We start from the raw sequence: 12,989 nt of genomic DNA, 5'->3' as shown, positions 1-12,989 counted from the left end.
TTAAACCCGTAGACACTAGCGTGATAGGCTTTTACTCTTTTCATTGAGATGGAAGGAATACTTTAGACTGAATGGTTTAGGGTAAACCGCTCCCTGTTAAAAGAGGCAGTCTTGCCATGTTCCTGACTGTTACAATGTATGGAGCTAAAACCTGGCCACAGGAAGGCAGTCAAGAGAAGTTTGAGATGATATTGCTGAGACTGTTTAAGAGTTCAAAGCTGCTCAAAGACCTTTTAGCATCTTCATTTGACTCTGCTAAGAATAATTGACAGAAATATTAAGGGGGACACTAATAAACCAGGTCTCATTTTCTAGAAACAATGGCTATATTGCTTTCCTATTCAGGATCTAACTTATAGATTAGATTAGAAAATTCTTCGAAGTATGATATGATCAAGTATATTCTTAGGATCATCTGGAGACATTTAGAAGAAGACATGAAACTGGGTGGCAGAGACTTATTATCTCAGATACTCTAGAAACTAAAACATTTTAAGTTTAAGACTGGCAAGGGTTGCAGAGTGAGTGCAAGGCAAGACATGAGCAACTTAGTGAGACCTCCTCTCAAAATAGTCAAAAGAGGGCTTGAGGTATAGCTCAGCACATGGCTAGTCCAGCTTGTATCAGACCCTGGATTCAATCCTCACAATAGTAATATAATAATAATAATAATAACAGCTAGTATTCACTTATAAGCTAAGATCCTAAGCAACAGAGGAGAGAGTGCCTGAACTGGCCTTGCCATGTAGTCAGATTGACAAATATCTTAAATGTCACCATAAAACCTTCACCCAGAAACTGATGGAAATAGAGACAGAGACCCGCAGTGAAGCACTGAGCTGAGCTCCCAAAGTCCAGTTGACCAGTGGGAGGAGTGAGAATATGAACAAAGACGTCAAGACCATGATGGGGACACCCACTGAAACAGTTTACCTGAGCTAATGAGAGCTCACAAACCCTAGCCAGACAGGGAAGGAACCAGCAAAGGACCAAACTAGACCCTCTGAATGTGGTTGACAGTTGCATGGCTGGGGCAGACTGCAGGATCACTGACAGTGGTACCAGGATTTATCCTTACTGCTGGTACAGGTTTTTGGATACCCATTCTCTTTGGATGAATACATTTCTCAGCCTAGCTATAGTAGGGAGGGCCTTGAACTTCCTCAAAGCAATATGCCTTACCCTTTCTGAAGAGTGGATGGGGTGGGGTAGGGAATGTGGAAAAAAATGGAGGAGGAGAGAGAGTGAGAACTAGGGTTGGTATATAAAATGTAAAAAAAGATAGTTTGTTTTCTTTTTTAAAAAAATAAAATAAATCAGATTTAAAAAAACAAACAAAAATGTTTCTATCTTTGTGGGGCTGTCATCAATGATACAATCCAAGGCAGATGGCTGCAGTCTCTCTCATTATCTGACCCATTCATTCCCTTCACCAAGTAGGTCCTGAGTAGTCCTGGCAGTGAAGAAGCACACACACATCGCACACACACTGCTAAGTGACTTCACTGAAGGGAAACATGGTTTTATAGGAACAAACTCAGCTTAAGCGAATAATGGCCCATTTTCCAAACGCCAGCATGGATCGGGACAATATTTATATTCAAGGGTATAGCTTTCAGCTTCAGATCCCTTACTGAGTTAGAGCCCTCCTTCCCACAGTGACAGGCATGGCTTCAGAGAATTGCATAGAAATGCTTCTCAATTCCAGCTGTATCTGTCCTGAGGGCTTTATGATACTGTAGAATGGAAAAGGAGAACAAACATCAGTGTTTGCTCAGACTCACTTATGAGACTGTTCTTTCTTCCGGCTGCCATATTTAAACCCTAGCTTCCTCAGTTGGCCTTGTCCTATCCCCTCTCTTCTTGCCTTCCTTTAAAGATTTGATTAAATTATTGGCCAAAAGTACTTGGTGCTGGCAAGTACGTGCCCTGTAATACTGGCTGCCCTGGTAAGGTCACCTCCTCTTTGTGTTATGTTTCAGAAATTTTGACTGTAATTAGAGATAAACTTGCATTAGAAGTCTGTTGATGGTTGTGAGAGTAGAAATGCTTAGCTACTGCTGTCCTGGGCTCCACCACTGCAGCTCCCAGCTCTTAGCAGGTTTCAGCCCCAGAACTGCACTAGGATATAGGCTCTGGTATCCTTACCATTTTGCACATGAAGGAACTGCAGTCCTAAAGTCTGAGACACTTATCCAGCAGATCAGTTGAGAAGCGGTAGTTCTGGGTACATACATTCTTGTCAATGTCTTTTTGGTGGTTCACTGAAGGGGTATATAATATATATCTATGAAGATGATTCCAGTGTGGTTACACAACACATGTTAGTGAAAATGGTAGAAGGATTTTCCGACACTGGCTCTTATGTTTTTGGGGAAAAAATTATAAATGTAATATTCACTTTGACAACGTGGCACTCTACCAATGGTCTTGCTTTTTTCATTTCAGCCTGTGAGGTGGAAGCAGGTAAAGTGTACCAGGTCTCCTCGGAGGAGCACATGCAGCCGTTCAAGGAGAGTATGGAGCAGTTCATTAGTCAAGGTAAACCGCACTGACGTTTCTGCCTGCCTTAGGCAGATGTGTAGGCATCTGGTTCAACGAAAGTTTAAACAAGACAATTTTGGCATTGTTGAAAAAGCAACGACTACCCAAATATCCAAACAAACAAGACTTGGGTTAATCATCTTGCAGGCAATAAGAGGCTAGCGATTTGCTAGGTTTGCTAGTCTTCGTTGTTACTGGACCGTGTTCTGTGAACAGCACAGTCTTGCTTTAAACAGTCTGTTTTATGAAGACATTGTAACTTTGTGCTTTTATTTTAAAGATTAGATATTTTGTGAAGTGTTTCTTTCTTTGCAATTGTTCTTTGCTGATGTTGTTTTCAGTGTTGCAGAATGAACTAAGGTCCTTGCAGACATGTTAGACAAATGCTCTACCATTGAGCTACATCACCAACATTTAATTCTGCATATGACCTCAGTTCAATCTGGTATTTATTTTCTTTGTCAAAACATTGTACCCAAAGAACAAAGTCCATTGGTGTCTTTTAAATCTTCAGGACACCATCTGCTATTTTTGTGGGGTGAATTAATACTTCTAGATAATTGATAAGTTTTTTTCAGAGAGCTTTTTAACTATAAATATTATCTCAATAATACTTCCTACATTCTGGAGACATAAGCAGGATGGAAAAATTAAAAAAAAATACTAAATAAACTTGTTTCTTTTTTTTTTAATTTGGTTTCATTGTTTGAAGTCATTGAAACTTACAATTATATCAAAGCATTTACTATTCAAAACATTTCAGGCCTGGAATGCAACGTCTCTTCTGAAGATCAGATTTATATCATGCCATGCTCTGGGAAGGATTTTGCTTCTTGAGGAATTCTCCTTGAGGCAAATGTGGCATGAGAGAGAGGCCAAATAACACTCTGAAGCCTGGGTCTGCTCTCTCTGTAGTTGAAGGTGGCTTTCATAGTTTGGTCAATGGTGATGACTTCTAAGGAATGAGTCATGACACCATTTAATCGACATAAGCACAGATTCCTTTAGATGGAAAAATACTACTTTTAAGGTAATCAGGGAGAATGAGAAAACTGTTGAGAATCTTGAATCAAAATGATTATCATTTTCAGATTCAACCCTATATGAACTAAGGCAGAAATCTTCATTCCTAATGTGTTCCTCTGCCAAAATCATAGCCTTGTGGTTAGATATCAAAGAACCCTGGTATCTCATTCCCTTATTGATGAAAAGGCTGAGTCCTGGTTTTTCCACCTGGTAGAATTTTAAGATCAAGAATGTGTCACTTAAAAAGATGATGCCTGACTATAGAAGATTATATAGGTGAAAGTGTCTAGCAATCCTATGTGGCTTAGTAAGGAGTAGGAAGTTCTTGGATTTTTTTCTTTGTTTATTTTTGTTTTTCAAGACAGTGTTTCTCAGTGTGGCCCTGGCTATCCTGGAACTCACTCTATAGACGAGGTTGGCCTCAAACTCAGAGATCCACCATCCTCTGCCTCCCAAGTGTTGGGATTAAAAGCATGCACCACCACTGCCCAAGAAGTAGGACTTTTTAATTCTATAACTTATCTAAAACTAAGACAGACCTTTTGACAGATTTCATATGTAAAATGTTGGCAAGGGCACACATTGTACATGATTTCTTACCCATAGTATAAATTTGTTATAAATTATGTCTGATTTATTGTATATAATGTTATCACATTATAGATGATTTATTATACAATATTGTTAATTTCTAAATTGTGTTTTTATGACTAAACTTTCCTTAGTCAATAAAAATATGAATTAAAAAAATACAAGCTACTGAAAATTTAGGAATTGGGTTTCCAAAACACAGAAGAACACCATAAATATTTTTCTTTGGTAATCATCTATGATTCAAGGCATAGACAGAAGCCTATAGGATTTGTTTAGTAGTTTACACATGGAGAAGTCAGGATTTCCTAGTCAGGCTAAGTGAGTAAATATCCTTTTACACTTTAATGACAATTGAAGAAGATCTTTTAACTTGTTTCTCATGAGGTAAAGTTATTAGAAGTTGTACACTTCCGGGTTAAATAAAAGCTGTTCTATAATGATAATAAAATATTTAGACCGTGGCAAGCATCACCTTTTGTCATTAGGTTAAATACATTAAGCCTTCCTTTGTTTTTCATTGTGGTATTTTATATTGTCTTTTTTACTTATCTCTGATCCTGTTCAAATGTTATAGGATTATTTGTTCATTATAAAAATTACAGGATCAAAAAAATTTACGGGATCAGAGGATATTGTTTAGTGGTTGAGCACATGCTAAATATATTTGAGCCCCTGAGTTCAATCCCTCGCCACAAAAATTCCATGTGTCTGACATTCTATTGGCTACTTTTTGTAGTAGTGAATGTGAAAGGTGTGTGTCTAAGTGGGTCCTACATTACATGTTATCATAAAGGCAAATGATGATATAGACAACAATGAAGATGCCTTGGGAAAACACACTTTGATCAAATGTGTGAAAAGTATAAAAAAATGAATGGTCATCTTTCTTCATTCATTCTCTTGAACCTGTATTTAGTGACGCATAGTAAGAATGATGGATGCCAAAGTATTTCTCTTAAGATAATTTTTTATAAGGTAGAATTTGGAGCCTCTTGATTTTTTCTAGGTATAAAGGACAAATTCTAAAATAAAACCCATAGCTAACTATAGAGAATGCTACCTTAATAGCATCTGTCAAATCTTTGCTTGTAATTGGGTTTTTATCAATAATAGTACATTTTTGTCATTCCAGCCTGTGCCCAGGTGAGCCACAGGAGAATATTCCGATTTTATATATTCAGAGTCTGTTTAAATGTGCCTAACTCTTTATTGTAAAAATCTCTTGAACAGTTCAAAAGACAGACCGTGTCTAATGCTGGCCAAACGTTTTATTGCATTAGCTCCACAGTCTAAGAGAAACATCTCTTATCCTTATAATCCAGCTATTGTGTGGTCTGTGGATCACATTCTAGCAGTCTTTGTGGATTTCATCTCATCCCAGAACCCACTTATTCATCCAATTTTTCCCTCCCTGCCTTCCTACTTCTACTCAAGCCAAGATTTCATGGTCTCCATTTCAACATCTCTTTTCCTGGAAATGTCTCTCATGTCTACTTTGCAATAGGCAGCTGGAGAGGACTGGTGTCTGCTGCTTTGAGGCGTTCATAGTTTGCGAAGGTGCTAGCTCTTCTGGAGTCATCCAATGGAGATTCCCTCTAATCATGTTCTGACCTCTGCCCCACATTGTATTTGATACAACACTTACTGTCTACCACTGTACTGCTTGTTCCTTCCTCAAACCTGTAAGTGCCACTGAGAGCAGCTTCGCTTGGCTTCTCCCTATGCTCCTAGCGAATTGCCCCAGCCAGTTACTTGTCTTGCTCACCAGGCCAGAGACCAACAATCTTCCTCAAGACCATTTTGTTTTGTTATTATTTTATTATTTGAGAAATGATGGTAGATGGGAGAATTGAAGATAAAGAAGGGAAAGTGCGAAATGGGAAGAGTAGGACTCAGGAGCAAATCAGGAGTCATATCATGTGGAAGGGAGCAGTGGATGAATGGCCGAGAAAGCTTCAAGGATCCAACTTTCCGAGTCCACATATCTCTAAATGAGAAACTTAGACTATATGCTGATATCGCTTTAGCAACATGGAAAAATTTAACTGGAGGCAGATCGGTCTTTGAAGAACGAGGGCCCCTATACAATGTCATAGTACATGATCAGAGAAATGAGAAACCATGTACTGGTGAAGTGATGGTGTTGGAGACAGAATAGACTTCCCTGGTTCTCATAAGAGAAAAGCACATGGACATTGATGATAGATATATCACAAGAGGTGTTCCAGTTTTTTCCATTTGTTAGATTTGAAACATCTAACAAAATGTTTAAACATCTCAAAATGTAAAATTTGAGATTTTATCTAGTGTTTGACTTCAAAAGTCTGCACTCTGAAATGATCCAAAAATCCGACTTTCTCGAGCAATGGTATCATGCATTGGAATGTTTGGATTTGCACATCTTTGGGGATGGGTTGTCCGTGGGGGTATGAGCACCACGTGTATGTAAGTAAACAAGTGTGCATGCTCACTGAGCAGATGGGTATGGGTTGGGCTCAGCATAGAGTTCTGCAGTTGAAAATTATGCATCAAGAGCAAGGAGATCCTTGAGTAGTTGTGCTCACTCAAGATAAGAGCAAAACAGATCCGTGAGTGGTATTCTAAGAGAATGGTCTTCTTAGAGGAAGGGAAGCTCCCACAGCTGTTAGTCTTCAGATAGGATAGAAAAATAACAGTCTCTTGTAATTAAAGCCTCATTGGGAAGAATACCAAGATGTGAATGATTCCTTGTCCATGTGCAATTGTATTGAATGGCATCTAGACTGTAAATATGAAGTTTTACCAAGGTCACTAGATGGATTCTATTTTGTGGATTTATAGGAGCAGAAACCAAATTTGCAAGCTTTCACATTTAAAACAAGTGAGAAAACAACAATTTGAAATAGTATTGTGGGACAGCCATAATGATTCATGTTAATTGTTTGACTCAACTTTTTAAATCAAGTTAGGATAACTTAGGCTTTCTAAATTTTATGTTGTCTATAATGACTTTCTTTTGGGCACACATGATTAGGAAAATTAATTCTTAATATCTATATATCTGACCAAGACTATTTGTTAGTTTTTTAAAAATTCTTTTGTGAAATATCTTTTGGTTATGGCATAAAAATGTAAGATAATCAAGTTTGCTGGGAAATCTTATAGTTTTTCATAATTTCCTCAGAACTCAACACTCTTCTTCTCACCACCCCACCCTCTTGATTTGGGGATCTAAGATGTACTTTACACAAACTGTCCACTAAAAATTTGTAATATTGCCTAACTATGGTGGACCTCAGATGTATTATAGTGCCTGTATGTATATATATTATCTGCTTATGTTGCGACCTTTGGGAATCAAATCACAGCTTGGTTTCCTTTGTTGGCCTTCACTGTTTTTTATTCATATTTTGATTCATGTGTGCTTTAAAATTTAATAAAAAAGAGTGTAGGGTTCTACCCACACTAGTAATTGAAATAAAATCTCTACTGTCCTTTCATAAAGAAAAAACAGCAAATGGGATTTTTCACAAGCTGCCCGTATCTCCTGCTGTTTCACAGACACTTCTGCCCTTAACCAAAGCGTAGCAAATTGAAGCTGAACAATTCCTGTGACTTGAATCAAGATGAAAACGCATAAATCTGTAATCACATGCTTATAATTAGAAGGGTGTTGAAACCACAAGTCTTAAATATACAATCCTTGGTATTGGTAATATTATACATGAGAATGAAGAGATGCTGAAAGCAGGGTTATTAACTGTGCCAGGTCCTGGGCAGTCCACCAGCTCTGAGGCTTTCCTGTCAGAAATGGTACTGTCTAGCATAGAAGCAGGGTTCCATGGTCAGAAGGAGGGCAGCGGGTTGCTTTTATTCCTTTCTTACTTTTAAGCATAAGATGGGAATTCTTTTCAGTAATAAAAAAAGAAATAAATGACCATTTAAAGAGGAAGCATAATATCTTTTAATCTACTTGTTTTTAATTAGTGTGACAATAAATAACCTTAATGCTATTTCTTTAATACCATTTATTTTAAAACTTTATTTTAGTAATTGAAGTCTTAGTAAGCATGCTGGTCTCCAGTTTATAATACTGAAATGAAAGTTCAGAGGGTCTCATTATTATTACTTCAGATTTTGTTGTTTATTTTTTGTTTGTTTTTTTGTTTTGTTTTGGGTTTTGGTTTTTTTAGGCAATGTCTCACTCTAGTCTAGGCTGCCCCAAAGCTTATGATCGTGATTTCTGTTTCAACCTCTTGACTACTGGGAGTGCAGATCTGAGTCACCATGTCAGGTTCAGAAAGCTTGCTGATGATTGAAATTGCACAATAATTAGCGGGTGGAAATGGTGGAGCCACGCCCTGGTAGAGAATGGAGCTATTTTATTTTAATTTAAAACTTGTAATAATAATAGGGGAATCCAGAGAAATGGTAGAGAAAGCTGCTGTAGAATGTTGGCGCAGGATGGTCACACTCAGGACTCACCATTAGCAGAGCTAAAAGGGGGAATGCTTTGCTGTGAAAGTATGCACAGATAGACAAAGCCATTTCCCCGTAATGAGATTTTGTTTATGTTTTAACAAATAAAGCTTGCCTGAAGATCAGAGGACATAGCTAAGCCTCTAGAGGCCAGGGAGTGGTAGCATACACCTTTAATTCCAGGGATTTGGGAGACAGAGGCAGAGGGATTTCTGTTAGTTCAAGGCCACCTTGGGTTACACAAGATGGAATCTGTCTAAAAGAGAAACAGAGCTCACACAAAGGTGATCCCAGCACTTGGAATCCCATGCCCTTAATCCCTGTACTTGGGAGGTGGAGACAGGAGTGATATGGTTGGGCAGAGAGAGGAATATAAGGCAGAAAGAGATAGGAGCTCAATGCAGTCTGAGACTTGGTAGAGAGAGCTGCAGTCTGAAGTTTAGAGTAGGCAGATGGAGTCTGGAGACAGGATCTCCCCTTTAGTCTAAGCATTGGTAGAGGTAAGAACTCTCTAGTGGCTGGCCCCTCTGCTTCTCTGATCTTCAGCATTAACCCCTATATCTGACTCTGGGTGTTTATTATTAACACCAACTGGAATTCGTGCTACATTTCCTGTAATCTATTGATACATGATCATTCCATTTGAGATTTCCATGTGCCTTTCTGATAATTCTTTACGTAACAGAAGCACAAATTGAAGGCAACTCTTGTGGAAAGTGTAGCTCATCTCTCCACATCTCTCTGAGGGGTTATATTTCCAACTGTCCCAATCACTCCTCCTGCAGCTGTGAATGAGAATTAATCAGAGTCTAGGAGGACTGAGACGGAATTCTTTCCATCCGAGGGCCTCCTACAAGTACCTCCTTTTTTCTATTGGTACATTCCGGCCAACACATCACAGTACACACATCAATCTGTACAGTGTCCCAAGCATCTAATACATAACAGGCAGCAAATAAAGACCTCTTTCCCGGATAGAGGAATGACTGTATTTACAATGCCAGCTCCTGTGTCCTTCGGCCCTATTCACATTCCTTAGGATTGTGTGGATTGTATGTCTACCTAAGTGATTTTTCAAGAGGGGAAGCTTTTCCTGTGCTTTGTTTCACAGTAGATGAGTGTTGCAGCTATTTAAATAAGCATGCATCCAGTGTAAACTCAGGTATCTCCTGGAATTCAAAGCTATTACCATTCCCTATTTAAAATCATACATACATTATACTTACCTTTCGAATCTTTGCCAACACTTGGTTGTTAGCTTTATTTCTTAAATCCTAATCTGTCTAACAAAATTATGTTCTAGTCATTGCAAGTTGTCCTGGTTGTGTGTATAATATGTTTATAGTTGCTGTCTCCTTGATGGTATGGCTTTCTAAATCTTTTAACTGTTTTTCTATTGACCTGTCTTTCATTTTACTACCATGCTATTGGGGAATCTTTGTATAATTAGGGTATAAAACTTAATCAGTTACATTGTTGAAAATATGCACTGAAGTTTGTCTTGTCAAATTTATGTTCTTTACTGGTAAATCAAATATTTGGATTCTCCATTGGGACATGTACTAACCTGTTCCTTGATAATATATATATATATATATATATATTTCCTAAAAATATACTTGCTGGGGGCTGGAGAAGTAGCTTGTTAGGTAAAGTACTTGCTGGTCATCATGAGAAGTTGCCTTTGAAACTTGAGGACCAACACAGAAATCAGGGTGTGAGTGTGCAATACCAATAGGGAGCTAGGAGAGACAGGAGGATGCCTGGATCTCATTGGTCTTCCAAGCTAGCCAGTCTGCAAACCCTAGGCTCAGTGACGATATTGAAGTGGTCACCAGACATCAACCTGAAGCTTCATGAATGCCTATGGAGGCAAATGTACCTACACACACACACACACACACACAGGGGCAGAGAGAGAGTGTGTGTCTTACTACACATTGGACATTGGCTCTTATTTTGATGTTTTTGCTTTCATGTTCACTCTGTCAATTTATCTAAATTTATTTTTGTCTGTGGTCTGTAATACAAATTTGATTTTGTGTCCTATGATGTTAGTTGTTTGGTACAACGTGAGGTATATGCCATCTCTTCTCTCTTAATATGCAGTTTTGTCTCTGCCATGCAGTCTGTTCCCATGGCTTGCTTAATTTATTTCTCAATTCAAAGCTTATTGCTGCCTTATTTACTGGAGTCTCCAAGAAATGGAACGAGGAGAGGCCTAGCGTGCATATCCATCTTAGCAATTTAGCTTTCTGTAAAACTTTAGAGTTGCAATATCAAGTTCCCTATTAGGATCTGGACACAGTTACATAAATATCTGTAGATTATTCTAGGTAGAACTGACATCCCTATGGTATCCATGCTTTCATCCTGTGAACACACAGCAGAGCCCATTTGTTTAGGACTCTGAGCACATGAACATGTGTTCACGTCTGTCTCAAAGGTCTTACCATCTTGTTAAGAGCTTTACTTTTTGGAAGATGTATTCCTATTGATCTTACTTGGGGCTGTATTTTATGAATTATATTTATGTTCTTTGAATATACATAGTATTTAAAAACTAATGTGTTGCTACAGTTTATTATAGACTACAAACTTACAGAACTTTCTTAGTCATGTACCGAGTGGGAATTTTTTAAATTAAATAGTAGTTTTTCATTCATTTTGCATACCAACCAGTTTCCCTTCCCTCCTCTTCTCCTGTTCCCTACCCTTTCCCTTCTACCTTTTCCCCATCCACTCCTTTTTTATCTCCATTCATAAAGGGGCAGACCTCCCATGGGCTTGCACAAAGCATGGCACATCAAATTGAGGCAGGACAAGCTCCTCTCCTTATGTCAAGGCTGGGTCAGATAATAATCCATCATGGGGAACAGATTACCAAAAGCCAACTAAGCATCAGGGAGAGGTCCTGCTTCTACTGTTTTCTGACTAAGAGACCAAGCTACACAATTGTCACAGAAATGTAGAGGGCCTAGGTGGGTCCCATGTAGGCTTCCTAACTGTTGGTCCAGCATCTGTGAGATCCTGTGAGCTTGTCTTTGTGGGTTTCCCCATCATGATTCCCCTGACTGGTACAATCTCCCCTCCCTTCCTTCTGCAAGACTCTCAGAGGTTATCACAGTGCTTGTCTGTGGATCACTGCCTCTGCTTCCATCAGTTACTGGTTAGAGTATCTCTAATGGCAAATAGAGAAGTCAGCAATCTGCTTATAGTTGATGGCCAGTTCAGCTACCCTCTCCACCATTGCTAGCAGTCTTAGTTGGGGTCATCCTTGTGGGTTCCTGTGGCTTTCACTGGCACCAGGTTTCTCCTTAACCCCCAAATGGCCCCACCATCAAGACCTCTCTTTTGTTACTCCCCCTCTCCATCCTGCCTCCACCCCACCACCTGTACCCAGCCTGTCAAGTCCGCTTCCTCTGGTTCCCATTCCTCCATCCCCCCAAAAGCTACCTCCAGTTTACCCAAGATATCTTTTCTACTTCCTTTTCCCAGAGAAATCCATGCATCCCTCTTCGGGCTCTCCTTGTTATCTAGCCTCTCTGAGGTTATTTATTGTAGGTTGGTTATCCTATCCTTTATTCCTAATAACCACCTATGAGTGAGTACATATCATGTTTTATCATGTTTGTCTTTCTGGGTCCAGGTTACCTCACTCAGAATAATTTTATTTTCTATTTTCATTTGGTCAGTTCTCTCTCTCTTTCTTTCTTTCTTTCTTTCTTTCTTTCTTTCTTTCTTTCTTCCTTTCTTTCTTTCTTTCTTTTTTTTACAGCTGAGTAGTACTTCATTGTGTAAATGTACCACATTTTCCTTACCCATTATTCCATTGAGGGTCATCTAGGTTGTTTCCATTTTCTAGCTATTATTAATAATGTCGCTATGAACCTAGTTGAGCAAGTGTCCTTTTGGTATGATTGTGCATCCTTTGGATATATGTCCAAAATTCATATAGCTGAGTCTTGTGGTGGATTGATTCCTAATTTTCTAAGAATCTGCCATACGGATTTCCAAAGTGACTGTACAAGTTTGCACTCCCACCAGCAATAGAGAAGTGTTCTCCTTAGTCCACATCCTCTCCAGCTTAACCTATCGTGAGTGTTTTTGATCTTATCCATTCTGAAAGATATAAGATGGTATCTCAGAATCCTTTTGATTTGCATTTGAATTTTTGAGCTAATTTTGTATCTCACCACTTTACTAAAGGAGTTTATCTGTTGGTGGAGTTCCCTGGTAAAATTTTTGGGGTCACTTATTATACTATCATGTCTTCTACAAATAGAGAAAGTTTGACTGCTTCTTTTCTATTTTGTATCCTCTCAATCTCCTTTTGTTATCTTGTTTCAGATATGGAGAGAATAGAC

At 38.7% G+C, this 12,989-nt stretch overlaps 1 protein-coding gene across 2 annotated transcripts in view; it reads left to right on the top strand.

Annotated features, from left to right (window-relative positions):
- The window catches only part of Fmn2 (formin 2), a 279,413-nt gene that overhangs the window by 182,048 nt on the left and 84,376 nt on the right, over positions 1–12,989 (top strand). For both annotated transcript variants that reach the window (XM_087906102.1, XM_048436401.3), the window contains one exon: positions 2,449–2,541. In XM_087906102.1, the coding sequence (XP_087762228.1) occupies positions 2,449–2,541 (93 nt within the window). The remainder of the gene's footprint in view (positions 1–2,448; positions 2,542–12,989) is intronic.

Source organism: Myodes glareolus, chromosome 5 (assembly GCF_982192425.1).
Source record: "Myodes glareolus chromosome 5, mMyoGla1.1, whole genome shotgun sequence".
Classification (NCBI taxonomy): Eukaryota; Metazoa; Chordata; class Mammalia; order Rodentia; family Cricetidae; genus Myodes; species Myodes glareolus.
Note: the sequence above shows the minus strand (reverse complement) of the source record. Positions and strands in the feature narration are given on the sequence as shown.